The 19,735-nt window shown below is 35.7% G+C and overlaps 1 protein-coding gene across 1 annotated transcript; it reads right to left on the reverse strand.

Moving 5' to 3' along the window:
• Window positions 1–1,246: 1,246 nt before the first annotated feature.
• On the reverse strand, window positions 1,247–14,561 carry LOC122052410 (phosphoglycerate mutase-like protein AT74). The gene is made up of 4 exons (XM_042613906.1): window positions 14,431–14,561; window positions 13,951–14,041; window positions 1,947–2,573; window positions 1,247–1,871 (listed from the first exon to the last, which is right to left on the reverse strand). Exons 3-4 carry the CDS (start codon window positions 2,407–2,409, stop codon window positions 1,471–1,473), a joined length of 864 nt encoding a protein of 287 aa, XP_042469840.1. The 5' UTR covers window positions 2,410–2,573; window positions 13,951–14,041; window positions 14,431–14,561; the 3' UTR covers window positions 1,247–1,470.
• Window positions 14,562–19,735: the final 5,174 nt, after the last annotated feature.

Here is a 19,735-nt window from a genome sequence, read left to right on the forward strand (position 1 = left end):
TCTGGAGCCGAAGAAAGAAGAATGGGACTATGATCAGACTTAAATCGAAGAAGAACCCTTGCGGAAGCACAAGATACCACCCAATCCTTGTAGTAGATGACACTTACAAATTGATTACTCCAAATTAGTTCACCTAGCCAAGATCTCATGTGATAACATCTCATATCTTAATCATTGTACCGTTCTGAAAGGACAGACACTAGACCTATCCGAGAACCTTAATTAAGTCAACAAGCTAGGGCTAGGTACCAGGTACCGATAGTTCGACAAGCCAAAATCATAATTGTTAATGACGAACCAGTTAAGATTCCGACTCAAAACAAAATTATGAATCTATTGACGATTTACCGTTGTTTAAAAAGAAAAAAAAATAGATGTTGAACTTAATTGACTAAGGGGAAGAGAAGACTTTGATATATTGTTCCATGATTATTTGTTGGGGTGTGTAATCATGGGATATTCGTGCTTCCTGATTTATTCTAACGGTCGGTAGAAAATTTTTATGAACCAGACCGGTCACCCCAAGTTTAGTATTACTTGGTTCATCAATTTTTTTTCAATGGTTATTTGTTGCCCCACGAGTTAACATAGTTGAATCATATGGGTAGTTGCTCTAATATGTCTTAGGGTCAATTCTTAGTGGATATAAAACATCTCATTGGGTGTTCGGCCTCCCTCATGCAAAGGGTCATTATGCTAGAGTAAATATCCTCCGTGATTTACTTGTATCTAGTCGGGAGGGAGGGAGGGGATGATGATACTAGGTTGCTTGGGGTGAGTGTTATTACCTTTTGCTCCAATGATTATTTGTAAAATTATCCTCGGGCAATGATGTAATAACATGACATCTTTTCATTTTCTCATGTATTTAAGGATCAAGTCGCGAATTAACAGATAAATTTTTCTTAATATGTATTGACCTAAGAACGCTAGATTGATGGATTACCTGCTACGAGTACTTCTCGATTTACCCAACTAACCGGTGGAAAATTTCTATGAGGTCGAACTAATATTATTATCAACTGTCCATTGCATAGGAAAATTTCTTAATATTATTACCCAACTAGCCGGTGGAAAATTTCTTAATATGATTTTCAAACCACACAAGGTGCTGAGAGTATTATTATCAACTGTCCATTGCATAGGAATTCATACCGCAACCAAGTCATTTCTTTTATGAACAAGGTTAAATATAATTTCAATTGCGCTTGTTTAAACAAATTTGATATCCTTTTTCATTATAAACGGTTCGATATTGCCAATCTCATAATAAGATACAAACGGCCCTGAGAAAAATCAAACATCCAACTTAAATATTCTACGCCCAGCTGAAACTTTGATCAGAGGACCTAGCAAACAATCGTATGGATACTGTGAGACAACAATCAAGTGGTGACACAAAATGCGAATGCAATATCTGGCACACAAGCGAAAATAATTATGAGTTGAAAAAAAAAAAAAAAATGGCTGCTACTCGGTCGGCTTCTGCTCGTCGTCGGAGTCCTTTAGGTGTTCGAAGAAATTCCCCAGATGCCAGAGATCGTTCTCGTGCCAACTGCCACGGTTGGCGGTGGCCCTCCACTGCTGGTCGGCGATCATCTCCGGCGACAGCCCCCATTGCCTGAGTTCCTCCTCGGAGTGGTGGAGGGCGAAGGTATAGTCGCGGCCGCTGGGACCGAGCTGCATGACTCTGATGTCGCAGTTTTCGGGGTTGTTCAGCAGCTCGAACTGCTCCACCGTCCACTTGAACCACTTCATCAGGAACACCCGCGAGGTCAAGCCGTGCGACACGATCACGAAGCTCACCTCCGCCTTCTCGTCCTGCTCCAGCCTCCCCATGTCGATGTCCCTCCACAGCGACTCCATGAAACCTGTTTCCCGTTGTTTGCGTCATTTAATTCTGTGACCGGAGGATTGAATTCATGGAGGAGAATGTAACATCTTACTGGCAACGCGGTCGAAGACGTCGGCGGCGGACTCGCCTTCGGGGAAGCGGAAGAAGAAGCGGCCGAAGCGCTCCCTCGCCTCCTTGATGGCCTTCATCCGCTCCTCCACCTGGAAGTTTCCGAAGTCCTGCTCCCTGATCCGGCACTCTTCGCGGACGCCGACGATGCGGTTGCGCGGGAAGGCGCGGCCCAGCTCCCGCAGCGTCGCCCGCGTCCGTTCGTACGGCGACACGTAAAAGTACACCTTCCAGTTCTCCCCGTCCTCCGACGACAGCAGCTGCCGGATGCACTCGCCGGCGGCGCGGGCCTGCTCGGCGCCCTGCGGAGTAAGCGGAACCTTGTGGTCGGGCGTCGTCGAGTAGGCCGCCGTGTCAAGGTTCCCCTGGCTCTCGCCGTGCCGCACCAGGATGATCCGCTTGGGGAGGCACCGGCGGTGGACGTGGCTCCTCTCTTCTCTGTTCATGGGCTCCGACGATGACTTTCTCCGATGTGTTTGGCCGACAATTCAACAAGCGCGTTTATAGAGGACGGAGTCGTCCATTTTTCCAAGACTTTGACTTGAGTTGGTCATCAAAGTTAAGCCCATGCTTGGTGCGCAATAAGAGTCCAGAATCCTGTCAGCAATGACTGTTCAACAAAAGGAGGAGGAGTTAGCTGGAGCTCAATAACTTCAAAAGATTGCCAGAAATTCTCCAAAAGCTATCCATTTTTTATTCTCGACGCTCATTCAAGCTCACAGCTAATTTTGTTAGAGAGCACAAGTTAGTCACGCAAAGTAGGGGAGGCAGGCATCAAGTTGGCAGGGATACCAAATTTGAAATCTTTAATACGTCCGTAAGAAAAGAAAAGATTGTCAGATTTCAGTTCAGATAAGGATGGATAGATTTGGTAAAGAGATTTGCTCCCGCTATAAGAATTTTCCTCCGACGGAATTATAAGTCTAAAAACACTAGCTGTTTAGGGACCATCATAAACCCCTTTCAGATCGGATTCTCTGCATGTAAAGTAGGGAGGATGATCATTTTATTCATAGGTGAAAATTTATAAACCCTATCTGTTATACAAGTAAAGTCTATGAGATCCCATCTATCAATAACCCTTGGTCTAGGAACGGACCAAGGATTGCGATCCAGAGGATCCCATCCCCTCCCGATCTATCCTCATTAGAATTTTTATAGGATCAATCACCTCTTTAGTTGATTTGAAGAAATGAATACCTGACTATTTTAAAATGGACATTTTACCACCTATTTTGTGGAAATTATCAAAGGTCGCACCATATAAATTTACCCAAAAACACACTTATTTCTTAAAATATCCCTTTAATTAAAAAATATTTTAAAAAGATTCTATGCGCAGTCAGGGACCTTTGGCCACATGAACATCTAGCTGTGCGGAAAATCTCCCGCCATCACAGTTCGATTGTCCTTGAAATCCATGGCTAATGTCTAGCATCGCATGATCACTGTAAATGTCATTTCCCACCATGATAGATCGAATGCCTCCCATCCTCTTTCTTCGACATGCAATTTTATGTAAGTAGCTAGAATTTTGATCTCCTTTCGCAACCTCTAATTCATTTAGCTTCATCTTAATCAAATTCACATTCATGATTCTTTCCTTCCATTTTTTGGAAGTTCTGACTTTCTACATTTTGTAGATCTTTCCAACCAAGAGGATGTCATGACTATAATCCTTGATAACACATTTTTGTATGGAAAGGACTAATTTAAATATGCCGATATGTTTTGTTGGGGGATTGATTTTAATTAGGCTTAAGGATCATCATCACTGATGGTGTTTGTCCCAATGATTTAAGTTGGCTACATGAGTCTTCATCCCTCCATTGAGCTCTATGCAAGACATAAATATGAATAGACATCCATGGAATAAACAGTGCACATCTTATCCACGAGTGATTAACCCACATGCGAGTGAGTCCGTCTGGAAGGTAGACAAGATTCAATAAGCATGAATGAAGAACATTGTCAGGTAGGGAATGGGTCCTTTGTAAGTTTCTTAAAATCAACATTGTAAAATCCAATTGATTTATAGATAGTAGAAGAAGGCTGTTAGGAACATTGATTTTATGATTACAAAGGTTCAGCTAAGATCAAGGTCCCCTTTCAGCAGAGGCCTAACTTACTAGATGGGGAATAGAGAGACAGACTGTGCCCCCTTTCAACAAGGAAATGGAGAGTAACCATTTCCAGATAAATTATAACGCAAGGGATGGATGAAACTAGTGCAAATTCACAAGCTACAATTGTTTCTGATGATTTCCGGAAACTGGAATACAACTCACTGGACAAGACTCAGAATAACATGTTGCCATGTTTTGGTCCAAAGAGAGATGTAAGTTAGAACACACTTTACCCAGTGATGCATTAACTCAGGATGTTACATATGTAACGCAATTTTGCTTTTGACATAGAGACAGACTAGGACTTAGAAAGGCCTTTGTCTTGATAACCCTAAGCATCAATGAATCAGAATAGTAATATTTTGCTTTTCGAAAAATAGAATACCTTGACATTCTTTAAGGTAAATGACTAGTTTATGATAATTATGAAAATTAACTTCAAAAATAAAAAATAAAACACACACAACATAGCCTTTATGAAATCACAACTTACGACTCTAGATCTAGTAAAGCAGATTCCTCGTCCAGGCAGGACCAAGAGTAAGATATCAAAAGAATGCCAATTTTACTTCATTAGCAGAGAACCAGATCAAGTTGGTGTTGCAAGAATATAGAGATTGCACTAGTATTCGGATTTTCATTATTCGAAGTGGGTTGTATTTATACGTTCAAGGACTTGAGCAACCCCTGATTATAACATTGACATGCAGACACTTTAAAACAAAATAAACTTAATTACCAAGTCAGGAAGAAATGGATAGGTTATCCTGGAACAAAAATGAAAAGAAGAAATTGATATCGTCAAATATCTGCAACAAAGCTATTATGTCCAAAGGCATCATTTAGTAGGTTGTTTTCTAGTGAAGGTACTAAGTTGTGAATGATCAAACAGCTGCAAATTGAGACGGATCTAAATGAACATAATGAAACTATATTGAGCCTTATATTAACATCCTTGAATGAAATGTATGGATTAGTCTAACAACATGTTGTCCATGTTGAGGTCGGATATTTCGATTGTTTAATCTCTCTATTAAAACAAAAAACACTATACAAAAGTGGTTGTAACTGTATAAACCAGACTATTGTTTAAACACTGCTGCAGTTGACCATCTACCTAAAATAAGTTACCTAGTCTCAGCACTCTGTACCATTTTAAGGGACAGGGAATAAAATTCAAATAAGAATAAAATTCATAGATAGTTTTTGCCGGGTTTTAGTAACTAACGCCAATTATATCATTCATTAATTTTTGGGTTAAAACAAATCATATCACTATAATTTAATTCCATATCTCCATTTAAAGTTCCACATAATGTGAGAGGTTAAAAACCTGTTCACTCGCCCACAGGGTGTAGCACAGACGGTGGGCGCATAGCATCACTGGCGTAATGGCCAGGGGTCGATTCTCAGTAATTGACGACTTGAGATTTATCCCACCATGCGCCTGACGTCTATGTACCTACCTCTATATCCGTGGGGGGCCGACACTAGGGGGGCCGTTAATGTAGCGGATCTATATTTTTAAAAAACCCGTTCACTCTACTATGCAAGGACCATTTCCCAATATACTCATAACGTGTTAATGAATCAAAGTCCCTCTAGTGCAAAGGGTTGACGCGCTAATGAACCAAAGTCCCTCTAGAGAAAAAGGGTTGACATGCTAATGAACCAAAGTCCCTCTAGAGCATGGGCCTAAATCTCATATCACATGGTTGGCTTAGAGTTTTCATCATTATCACTTTCACTACTTGGATATAAGTAATTAACATTATTATACTCTGAACGTTCTCAACATTGTTTATATTTACTTTTGGGACTATATATTTTTTCTTTTAAAAGTTTTATATATTAGTTTATTTGTTATGGATTGGTTATCACTGAAAAAAGCTCAAAATGAACAACAATAATATTATACCCCAAATGTTTCATCTACATGAAACCCCATAATAGTATGATAAGATCATATGAAGCTAAATGATCTACATTTAGCTCTCAAAAGCTTATCTTCTTTCCCAGTTTCAATCGTTTAAGTTCATATGATGCAAAATGATCAATATTTAACCCTTAAAAGCTTATCTGTTTTCCCCATTTCAATCATGTAAGTAGTTTTTTTTGGTCTCCTTTAAAAATAATACACCTTAAATTCAGGAAAAATACACAAGAACACCTACCTCAATCGAAGAGCCTTCAATTTGACACTGCAAAACACTCTTGAGATACACAAATCTCTATCTAGACTTTACAATATATAAATTAACTATTTATTATGACTCCACAATATAAAGACAAAAGTCAAGGCAAGAAGCTCCTTACACTTAAAAACCAAAAATAGGGAAGATCAACACTTTATCAACTTCTCCTACCCATAATAAATCAACTAGTGAATCATATGTGGGATATCACTTGTTTAATTAATTAGTTGACTTGCTCTTATGGTAGAATCTTGTGTGGTGGCTAGAGAAGTTTGATCAAGTGTTGATCTTCCCTACTTTTGATGTTCGAGCATACGATAAGCTTCTTAAGTTGATTTTTGTCTTTATAATATGGAACCATAAAAAATATTTATTTTGAGTTATATCTTATAGATGGAGTTGTGGGTATCTTATGGGTGCATCATGTGGTCAAACAAGTTTCAAATTAGAGGTACTCTGTTAAGGTGGGTGTTCTTGCTTATTTTCTCTAAACTTAAGTTGCGCATGATTGATTACGAACTTCAGATAATTTACAAATTTAATTATATGTGTATTATTTTCATGTACTCTCTTATAGTCTTACCTATAAGATTTATCTTTAAATTGTTTTCTCTTATGTGATAATCTTGCAGTAGTTCATTTAAAGATTATCCTTATGATAATCAATCAATAACAAACTAATATATGAAATCCTTTAAAGAGAATGGAAATATAGGGTAATCACTAAAGTCAGCTAAACCATATTGAGAACACTTAATGTAAAATAATGTGTAATTATCGTATCAAATCAGTGAAAGATAATGTTAAAAACTTTGAGCCAACTATAAGATTTGGCTTAAGCCTCAGACTCTAAGAGACTTTGACCCATTAGTTTGTTACAAGTACAATGAAACATATGTCCTCATGCAGCTGAGTTCAAGGAGAAAAGTAGTGTAGTAGAATCGCAACTTTTTTATTATTTATTATCAAAATAAATAACGAGATAAACATGTTGAGAATGGAAATAAGATGTTTAATTGGTGAAAGAGATAGATTTGAGAATATTCATGTGTAATGAGAAAAAAGTGATAACTCTAAACTATAAATAATATGAATCTATGAGTGATCAATTTGAAAGAACAAAATGTTGATAAGTTGTAATAGTAATGTAAATCTAAAAGCTAACAAATTCAGAAAATAATATATATGACTAAATTGTGATGATAACTTTATATAATTAATAATGAATCAAAATATATAAATGATATTGACCATGATCGTTAATGGTGTTTTTGCCCTTTAGTTGCAAGTTGATCATTGTGATGATTGTGTGGTGAGTTTTGTTAGATCAATTAAGGCATGCATTTAACATTTGGTTTATGTTGTTTTACTCCAACACTACTATAGACCACACTCGTTGATGAAGTTTGTCTCATGGCGGACCTAACTTAGGCAGGGTGGAACAACATGATATGATTTCTTTTACTTTTTATTTTATTTTACGAAGAGAACTCCTATACTTCATAAATAGACATATCTTTGAATAAGACATCTTTTGGAACTATCCATTAGTGGGATTGGAGCTAAAGGGGCAAGGCCTCCATGCCGCCAGTGTAGCACGAACCTTCTAAAAATATTTTTTGGAAGTGTCGGACACGGACACGACCACGGCAAAAACCGTGTCATTGACTTTTTACAAGTTTGACCAGTTAGATATGGCTAGGACACGGATGCGACACGTTTCTAGACATGTTTGGGCTTAATTGCAAAAAAATTAAAAATTTCGAGGGTAAAATTGAAAAATAATAAAATTATGAGGACTACTTATTCAAATGAAAAACCCTAAATTACTCCCAGCTCCCAATTCTTTTTTCATCACGATGTGACCTTTCTTCATCGCAACCGTCGCTATGCCGTTGTCGCCTCCTGCGCTCTCCGTTGCTCGCCAGCGCTCTCTGCCGCTCGCCAACGCTCTCCGCCTCTCTCTGTCGCCTGCCGCTGCTCGCAGAAGCCCGCCACTGCTCAGCAGAAGCTCGCCACTGCTTAGCAGAAGCCCGTTGCTGCTCAACAACAGCTCACCGCTGCTCGCAGAAGCCCGCCGCTTCTAGCAAAAGCCTGCCGCTGCTCAGCAACAACCCACCGTCGCTTCCTGTCGTTGCCCTCTTTCTGGCAAGTTTACTTTTTTGTTTTTTCTGCTGAGATCACGAATTTATTTTTGCTTTTGGTAAGTTTCTGGTAAGTTTAACAATAAGCCCTCTCCGCTGCTTCTTAATTGTTATTTTCAGCCTATTTGCCAGGGAAAGTTTTCAAAATGAGAGTGCACAGGAGAATGTTGATGATTATTCTCCATTGTGAAAATTTGTAACCAAGGTGGAAAAGGCAGTAGGAGGAGGAAATGTTACTTGGTCATGCAATATATGTAGTAAAGTGTGCAAAGGATCATATTCAAGGGTAAAAGCACACCTGTTAAAATAAAAAGGTATTGGAATTGCAGGTTATACGGCTGTTACAATGGATCAAATGAAACGTATGCAACAACTTATTGATGATGCGGAATTGAGAAAGAAGAATTCTAAATAAAAGAAGTTCAGTTGCCTTCGTCATCTGCATCATCAAATATGGCTTAAAAATCCTCATTTTGTTCTAGTAGTTTTTTGAAAAATGATGATCCAACAAAGAAAAGGAAGGGACCACTTGGCCCGCTTGAAAAAACCTTTAACTTGAATGCCAGAGATGAGCTCCACTCTGAAATTGCAAGGTTGTTTTACACCTGGAGATTATCTTTCAATATTGCTAGGAATCCTCATTATGTTCGTGCTTTCAGTTTGGCTACTCAATGAACAATTTCAGGTAATTTTCCACCTAGATACAATTTATTGAGAACTTCACTTCTTCAAAAAGAAAATGCTCATATTAGAAAGCTTTAGGAACCAACAAAAGCTGCTTGGAAACAAAAGGGAGTTAGTATTTGTAGTGATGGGTGGTCGGATGTAGGGGTGTAATTGAGCCGAGCCGAGCCGAACTCTTGGATGTTTGAGTTTGACTCGTTTATAATCGAATCGAGCTTTATTTAACGAATATATTCACGGCTCACGAGCTTATTCGAGCTTTTATCGAGCCTAAACGAGCTTAATAAATATAAATTATAAATTTAAATATTCATTAAAAACTAAATTATATATTTTTAAAAAATTATAATATTCTTGTTAAAATTTATAATTTTATTCTAATAAATAAATTTAATATATTTGTCTATGTTTTTCATAAGTATAGTGTAAAATCTATAAATTTAATATCAAAACTATTATTTTTTTATTTAAAAGTTGATTTATGAGCTTAACGAACATGTTCACGAGCTAACTTGCCGAATATTGTGAAGCTTGAGTTTGATTTGTTTTTCTTAATGAGCCTCATTAAACGAGCTCAAACGAGCTTTTATCGAATCGAGCTTCGAATAGCTCACGAGCGGCTTGGCTCATTTACACCCTTAGTCGGATGTGCAAAGAAGACCGCTAATTAATATCATGGTCGCGTGAAGGCGATAAATTGTGAAGGTGAGTACAAGGATAAAGCTTTCATCTCAAAGTTGCTCATTAATGCCATAAATGAAGTGGGACATCAGAATGTTGTCCAAGTGGTCACCGATAATGCTCCTGTTTGCAAAGTTGCTGAGTTACTCGTTGAGGCAAAGTACCCACACATATTTTGGACTCCTTGCGTTATGCACACATTGAATCTTGCTTTGAAGAATATTTGTGCACTGACTGACTCTCTACAAAAACAAAGAAACCTTTGATGAGTGTAAGTGGATAGCAGAAGTAGCAAATGATGCTGCAATGATCAAGAATTTTATCATGAATCACCATATGAGATTATCGATGTTCCACGATAACTCAAACTCGAAGATGCTATCACTTGCGGATACTTGATTTGCTTCCACGATCATTATGCTTAAAAGGTTCAGACAAATCAAGATATGCCTTGAAAATATGGTGATTTATGAAAGATGAGATTTTTACAAGGAGGATGATGTAGTGAAGGCCAGAGTAGTGAAGTACAAGATATTGGATGATCAATTTTGGGAAAAAATTGATTATATACTTGCTTTCACAAGTCCAATTTATGAGATGCTAAGGAAAGCAGACACTGATCAACCTTGTATTCATTTATTCTATATGTGGTGGGATGAAATGATAAAAAAAATGAGAGTTGCTATCTCATAGGGGCCTCATAGTGGAGATTCAAAGTTTTATGAGGTTGTTCATAATATTCTAGTGGAGCGATGGAATAAAAGCAATACGCGTCTTCATTGTTTGGCGCATTCTTTGAATCCAAGGTAAAGCTCTAAAATTTTTTAACTTTCTAAGTTTTAGCAAATTAGAAATATTAGTTCATGAATGATGTTAAACTATCAGTCTTTTTATGTAGATATTATAGCCATGAGTGGCTTCAAGAATCTCCCAATCGTCTTCCTCCTCATAGGGACATCGAAGTTTCAAGGGAAAGGAAAAAGTGCATTGAAAGATATTACTCCAATTCATCTGAACGAAGAAGTGTTAATCAGGAGTTTGCCTCTTTTTTAACTGTCATTGATGATTTTTCTGATAATGATTCAATGCATGATCGAGGCTTGATGTCTCCAACAAAGTGGTGGGCTATCCATGGTGCTTCTACACCAACTCTTCAAAGTTTAGCTTTAAAGCTACTTGGGCACCCATCTTCTTCTTCTTCTTCTTGTGAGAGAAATTAGAGCACCTACAATTTCATACACTCATTGAAGAGGAACAAGATAACACCACAAATAGCGGAAGTTTTGGTATATGTTTACTATAATCTGTCTTTTATATAAGAGGAGTCCACATTATAATGAAGGAGAAAGTAAGATGTGGGATGTTGAAGCAAATGGATTCGATTCTATGGACATGGAAAGTGTTGCTATCCTTGAAATTGCCAATTGTCACTTGATGAACTTGAATTGGAGTTAGTCTTATTTAAGGCGGTGTTGGTGATGAGACCGATATGGATGTTTGATTTTTTTTACTTATTTATTTAAGATGTTTTTGCTGTGTTGCATTTTGTTATGTTTACTTTTTGTTTGTAATGGATATTATGGTTGATGTAATATGAACATGGTTTTGTATTCTAGGATGTTTTTTTATTTTTAATACGATACATATATATAATATTTTTTTATTTTTTAATAATCGTTGTATCCTAGCCGTATCGTGTCTTATATTTTTCAAAATTTTTTGTATCGCCGTATCAATGTCGTATTCGATACAATACCCGTATCTATATCCATGTAACATAGCATGCCACAGATAGGGTTTCTTACAGCTTGAAGCTTAAAGCATGCTCAATTGTAGCTGCTTCAACTCAAGATGTGCTTATATGCATTTTGAGTGAAAAACACAACAAAATAAAAAATGGCATTTTCATTGAGGTTTTTAGCTATGGAGCAATGCTAAAAAACAAGTGCAAATATTTGACTTTCAAACAGTGAACTGCTAAATAAAGGAAATCCTTAGTCATTAACTTGAATGTCATTAAGGTGGAAGAGAGCATCTCATAGGATTTTAACCATACATATACCATTTTGTACATAGATGATACTTGATGTATATTAAGCTGTCTTTGTTCTTCCCTTCCGTTTTACTATAATATTTTTAGGTTAGTAGTAGCATGAATGATTTGACATAAAATCTTATACAGTTCGTGTTTTATTGATTAGTCTTGTGGTTCACCTTTAGTTTGTAAGGAAATTCTTGAACATAAATTTCATATTTTATTGGTATGTGCTAGGTTACTTGTTGAGTGAACTTAAAAGAGTAATTTTACAGAATGACGGTTAGACCTACTATATTATATAAAGTTGAATGTTGGACTATGAATCGAGTATACGAGCAAAAGATGAGAGTCACGAAATTAGATGTGCAGATACACGAGGATGTACATGATAAAAAATAAGAACATTAGTGAGAAAAAGAGTTGGGGTTGTATCTAACTATCTATTGAAGGAAAACTTTGAGAGACATATTTAACATGGTATAGACATCTAGTTAGGCGACTAATAAATGCTTCAATTGAGTGGTGTGAAACCATAATAAATACAGACATTAATCGAATACTTAATTAAGAAGATAAAATAAATTCATTTAAATATAAATAAAAATATAGTAGAATATCAAGTCTAATGGCGTATGAGGAATTATGATAAAGGCTTGGTTAGACTTGGTTGTTGTTATCATTATACAACATTCAAGTTTACTGGCAATGTAATATCTGCTTGGTATTGGGAAAGTTTACAAGGTTTGTTCTATTGTTCTACGATTCTATTCTATTCTACTCACTATGTAAAGGTAGCAGCAATCTCAGTCAATCATTACTATAATTTCAAGGATAAGGGAACATAATTCGTATGAGAGAGGGGCTTTGATAGATTAAAATGAAACGAATTTAACCTTCTATATAATAACAACAACAACCAAGTCTTTTCCCACTAGGTGGGATCAGCTGTATGAATCCTTTTACGCCATTGAACTCTATCTCCTACTATATCATCATATATTTTTAAATAAATTTTATCTTGTTTTATTATTGCTAACCAAGTTTTTTTTTTGTCTTTCTCTTCCTCGTTTGATATGCATATTTATCATAGTTTTACATCGCCTAACTAAAGCATTTTTTTTGTCATCTAAGTACATGTCCGTACCATCTTAAACGTGTCTCTCGGAGTTTTTTCTCAATAGATGCAACTCCGACTTTCTTTTTAATGCTCTCATTTCTTATTTTGTCTATCCTTGTATGTCCACACATCCACTTTAACATCCTCATCTCTGCAACTCTCATGTTCTGCTCATGTGCTCGAGTCATATCCCAACATTCAGCTCCATATAACATAGCAGGTCTAACTGCGGCTTTATAGAACTTATCTTTAAGTTTAAGAGGTACTTTATGGTTACATAAAACACTCGACGCTCCTTTCCATTTCAACTATCCTACTTGTATTCTATGTAAGACATCTCTCTCAATCCCTCCATTGTTTTACAAAAATGATCCTAAATATTTAAATCTCTCGGTTTTGGGCAACTCGTCCTCTCCTATCTTAACAATTATCTCATTATTTCTAATATTGCTAAACTTAAATTTCATATATTCAATCTTTAATCTACTAAGCTTAAAACCTTTCCTTTCTAGTATTTCCCTCCAAGATTCTAGTTTAGCATTTACTCCTTCACGTGTTTCATCTACCAAAATAATATCATCTGCAAACAACATGCACCACGGTACTGTGTCTTGAATGTGCACAGTAAATTCGTCCATAATAAGTGTAAAAAAATAGACTTAGAACTGATCTTTGATGTAACCTTCTATACAAGTTTTTTTTTAGTCTCCTACATCTTTGAACGTTGTCCAATGGAAGAGTCTCCTACTTGAGATTTAGGCGACGATTAAGAGCACCAGAAGCCAGTGGTTGCATGGATACAAGACTATTCCCCCTTTAAATATCGTTTCGAGAGACAAAGAAGCAATCATAAACAAGAAGAAACAAAACCCGCGTGTCATTAAAAATTATTCTTTTCCCACTCAAAAAAAAAAAAAAACACAAAAAACGACAAACATCGACAAATCCAAGCAAACTAAACATGGAGGAGCAGCAGGGCAAAACCCTGGAGAGGTTAGCTACCAGATTCGACGGGGTGGAGGTGCGCCTTTGCATCTGGCGATGGCGGCAGCGGTCTCCTCTCCTGGCTTTTTCCTTCTCAGAAGTCAGAACCCTTATCAAAAGTATAAATAAATTTATAAATAAACAAAAAAAAACATATCAAAATGAATAAATAAATTTAAATAATTAAATTAATTTAAACTTTAAGAAATCGTTAATATGAATCAATTCAAGTTTTTGAATTAAATTCAAAATAAAAAATAACAAACATTAAAAGGTGATTTTCCAAATCACACAACTCTTTACGTGTTTTCCCCAAATCGCATATAGGTGTTTTGGGATTTTTTAGTCTCTCATGGATTAATTTCCTATTTTACCCTTTCCAAAGCAAGGATTCCGAGAAAAGCCTGGCGTTCGCTCACTCGCACTTCATCAGCAAAACCGAAAATCCTAATTTTCACAGGAGAAAACGATCTAAATATCTACTTTTACTTCACCGACCTGTCTCCATTTTGTATTTACTGACACTTTCACTAGCCGAGGTCACGCATCATCGAAGAATCAGAGAACGGTAGTTCTTGGCGCTTCATTGATGATCACATGATCTCCCTTTGGTATAAGATTTTCATCTCTTCAGCTGGTGTTTGTTTCCTGAATGAATCAAGTCCGAGTGTGGGTTGACCCTAAACCTACATAATCATTTAAATTTGAATTGTCAAAGAAGTGAAATTATTTTGATTATATATTTTTAAAAATTTTAAGGAAAATATGTATGCTTACTTTAACTTATTTTTATAAAAATTACATGGTTGAATTGACTTTAGCAATATGATATACATAAGTCATCGAGCTTAGATAAAAAAAAACGCACTATCTCAAGATGATGATCTATTAGGAATAATATTTACAAATGGTTTTGTTTGTACAATACTAGAATTACTGGTTATATATTTGTATTTAAGTTTGTTAATTTTATTCAAATGAATTAGTTAGAAAGTATAATTTAGTTTGACTTGTTTTTTTTTTTTTGTCATACTTCTGACCATTAAGAATTGTCTAAAGTGGTGCTTCTTCTAAGAGTTTAACTTAGTTGCACAAAAAGCATGTGATTTGATTGATTATTTACAAATCTCTAATATTTTATTTGTATACGGTTGGAAATGTAAAAAATCTATATCAACAGTTGTAAAAAAATTGCATATCGAGCCTAAGCTACATTTAGATAAGTAAATTAGATCATTTTATAGATTTTTTTTAAACTTGCCAAAGGATAAGACAAGGGAAAAGGACATCAAGAGTGAATATCCATGAAAACACATTAGTAATATAAACAACACCCCCTTGGTATCTTTCTTTATCATACTGGAAATTCCAATTACGGGATCACTACTTAATATTAGTACAATTTATACTAACGACCTAATTTAAATTTTGATAAATAACATGTGAATTAAGTTAGATGTTATTATAATCTAACTTTATTATCGAATGTGCATAGTTGACTAACTTGATGGATTAAGAGGACCTGACACCATGCAGAAATTATAGTCGGGATGTTAGATTCCCGAATGACGAAGTCCGGATGTACTATTCCGGCAAGAGATCGGGATGTGCGATTGCCGAGTGGCGAAGTCCAGATATACGATTTTGACAGGAAGCCTTGGTGGATTAGATTGACGTTAAGGAGGTAACTTAACACACGATAAGTAGAGGTAAGTCATTAGAGGAGAGTGACTAAGTGAGAACACGACATGATTGAGAGGACAGTAGACGTCAATGCAATTTAGATCTATTTCAGAAATTTAAATTGAGACCTTGATTAGATCCTGATTTGGAGGACAGGGTCTAAGTCATAAATTAATCATATTATTATTGTACTAACCTTGTTTTGTATGTTATTATTTGTTGTGTTGGATTAACACATTTTACAGGACAAAAGGAGCAAAAGTTGTTTCGGGTGAACAATACTCGAGGCACCTTCAAGCATTGGAAGACACCTTCGTACTATTCATGGAATGCGCCTTTAGTACTATGGAGGGCGCCTTCTAATGGATAAAATTCAAAACTCATCGATGATAAGGAGCAACAAATTCAGGATCAGATTTCACACATTGGAGACACCTTCAGTATTGTAGAAGGCGCCTTCCATGCTCAATAAAAGAGCATCTCGACTAAACATTCTTCACCAACTGCTATATGAGCTTCTAGGTGTCTGATTGGGGTTCTTACTACTCTAGCTTCCTTCTGTTGCTCTGCTACGATGCTACTGTGCCCGACTACTGTGCCTAATTTGATAATCTTCGAAGGTGTTGGGTAATGAATTTACAATTCTATACTTAATTATTGTAAAAGGAAAGTATATCATATTACACTTATGCTATTCTTTCTCTTATACTCAATCCCCAATTTCAGCGATTTCGGAAGAGATTATTTAGTGGATTACATATCGATAGATTTATGAGACCTGGGTCTTAGAGTATGAGTCGTCGAAGGCTCCAAACCAAGTAAAATCAAGCTGTGTTTTTTTATTTTCTGTCTCTATATTTAAGTTTTCCGTTGCGTATACTTTGATTTCAAAACCAAAAAGAAAAGTTTTTGAAAACCACTTGATTCACCCCCCCCCCTCTCATGTGCGTCTCAATCCAACAAGTGGTATCAGAGTACGTTTTACTCTAAATTAGTGTTACCACCAATCAAGCCGGGGGAATCGTTCTTTTTCAGATTTCATTTTTTTGTATCTTATTTGATTTGACAAAATCTACCTCTTCAAATAATTATTTCACGTTCGATTTTTACTTGAAGTTGGTGCAACACCACTCGAGTTGTCAACATATTTTTTTCAAGCACTACTAATCCAAGACCAAGTCTTAGTACCACTATTTAATTTTCTATTTCAATAATCAATAGTTAAACTTGAGGGATTCAGCACTGCTTATCCTATTCTCTTCAATGGAAATGATTATCCATATTGGAAGAAAATGATGAAAGTTTACTTGAAGACGGACATCGAGTAATGGTTCACTATCCGACGAGGGTACTCGGCACCTGTAGACAAAGCAACAAAAGTACCACTCGATCATGAAAGATGGAGTCTAGAAGATAAGAAGAAAGCCCAGATCGGCTTAAAAGAGTTGAAAACAATCCATTGCGAACTCACAAAAGAAGAACTAAACCGAATTGGCCTGCATGAGAATGCAAAGGAGATATGGGACAAGCTCATCCAACTACATGAGAGAACTACCGACTCAAGGGTAATGAAGCATGATTTATTATTGAATTCTTTACTTAATATTAAAATAAAAGACGGAGAAACTGCAAGACAACTACACACGAGGATCAAGGATATCCTTAACAGCCTACACTTGATTGGACATCAACTCAAGAATCATGATGTTATCAGGTACACTCTAAACTCATTCTCTCGAAACTCACTATGGGCATAGATTGTAGATGCCTATAAGGTTTTGAGGAACCTCTCAAAATTAAAGTTAGATAAACTATTTTGTGAATTGAAGCTACACGAACAAACTAACAAGCGAAAGGTCGAGAAAGAAATTACATTTCTTACAGGCACTTCGAAGGGAGCTAAACCCGAAGCAGAAACTAAACCTGAATCAGACAAAGAAGAGCAACTAGTTAATATGGTAAGGAAGATGTTTACTAGACGCAAGAAAAGCTTCACAAACGTGACATGAAGAAGATGTCCAAGTCTGCATCCAACACGTCAAAGGCAAACGTCACATGTTACGACTATACAAGAAGGGGCACTTCAAACACGAATGCCCGAACGAAGACAAGATCAAGAAGCAAAAAAAGGCACTAAAAGCGACTTGGGACGAGTCTTCCTCGGACGAATCAGGAGTAGACAAACTGAAGCAAGCGAGTTATCTCGCACTGATGGCAACCGAATGTGAATTGGATCAAAAAGAAAAACCAGAATATGGGTCGAGCAACGGATCCACATCTAGTTCAAATGAGCCAATTCGAGTAACATTTAATTACACTATAATTTTTTTAAAAATTATTTCTTGCCTAAACTAAAAAGTTAATAAAAACTGAGGAACACGTTAAACTCCTCCTTAAGAAAAATAACATCCTTAAGGAACAACTAAGCTTGATCTCTTTAACTGACCAAGTTCAAAACAGAAATTTGACTCAAGCTACAAATCTTGAGGAAGAAAATTCTATCTTGAAAAATCAAGTTAAAGAGTTAAAGGATCAGTTGGAAAAGTTTACCTCAGGATCCCAGTATCTAAATATGATACTTGGATCCCAAAAAGCCGTGTACAATAAAATTGGACTTAGATACAAGTCTAACTCTATATTTAAATCATTTTTAACCCTAACTCAAAATTCAAAATTAACTAAATCTTGGGTTCTAAAAGCGTGCTTAACCACGCAAGTAAGTCTCAATCAATACTATGCACCAAAAAATAAAATTCACCATATAAATAAATCAAATAAATTACTTTCAACCTACAAAATTAAACCTTCAAAAATAAATTCAAAACAAAAGAATAAAATAAAACCAAATAAATCTAAATTAAATAAAAATAATAATTTAAACTCAAACTATAACCAAATCTATTATAACTATAAAGTAAATTGACACAAACCTAAAACCTAAAAACTCAGTAATTCAAGGGGAGGCTCCAAATTAGTTGGAACCTCCAAAAATAATAAGTTACTCTACTGGATAATTAGGACTAGCATAAATAAGGATAAAAGTTTAACTTGATAAATAATACTGGAGAAGTTTTGGATGATAGTAGGTTAGAGAAGCCTTGTTTATGCATGTTTAGGAAGATATGACTTTGATCTGGTACATTTGACTTAGTTGAACTAACTGAAGCTACCCCTTACTAATCTTAACTGGTTAGACCAAAGTTTTGTATTAAACTCAATGGATAAGACTATTTAGAAAATTTTGAAGGCGTGATTACTTTAATGATATCTAGGTGACTCACTACATCTTAGAAGTTTATCTAAAGAATACTTATTTATTGAAGCCAAAGCTAAACTTGAATCTAACATAAGTTAAACCAAATCCTGAAATTCAACTTAACTCATCTCACAAAATTATAGGATTTCCTGATTGAAAATATAGATTGGATGAGTTGAATAAGATTCAAATTAAAATAAAAATTAAAATTAAAATTAAAATTAACTTCAAATTGAGTTAAATTAATTCACACTTAAGCTAAATTTTTTCCCTACTCTTTGTAGGAATCTAGATGGATATTGGATAATGGTTGCTCCCTACACATTACTAGGGATTAAGCAATATTCACAAAATTAACCTTCAAAAGACTAGGAATAGTTGCCTTTGAAAACAATGACAAACTAGAGGTAATTAGGATAGGTAATATTAAACTAGAATCTAATTTCATTATTCATAAAGTACTACTTATTGAAAATTTTAAATTTAACCTACTTAGTGTCAATTAATTGTGTGATTCAGAATATAAGGTTAGGTTTATATCTACTGAATGTTTAATTAAACATATGAAAGACTCTATACTAAAATTAAAAGGACTTAGGAATAATAACATTTATACAATTAACCTAGCCAACTCCTCACTTAAGTGTCATCTGACACAAAAAGAGAACCTGGTTATGGCGTAGGAGAATGTCCCACATTAACTTTAGAAACCTCACCAAATTAAAAGGCTTAGCTAGAGAACTACCAAAACTATCTAACTTAGATTCAATAATTTGTAATGATTACCAACAAGGAAAATAGACCAAATCAACCCACAAACTAACTAATCAAACTCAAATCAATATAATACTTGAATTATTACAC

This window comes from Zingiber officinale, chromosome 3A (genome assembly GCF_018446385.1).
Source record: "Zingiber officinale cultivar Zhangliang chromosome 3A, Zo_v1.1, whole genome shotgun sequence".
NCBI lineage: Eukaryota > Viridiplantae > Streptophyta > Magnoliopsida > Zingiberales > Zingiberaceae > Zingiber > Zingiber officinale.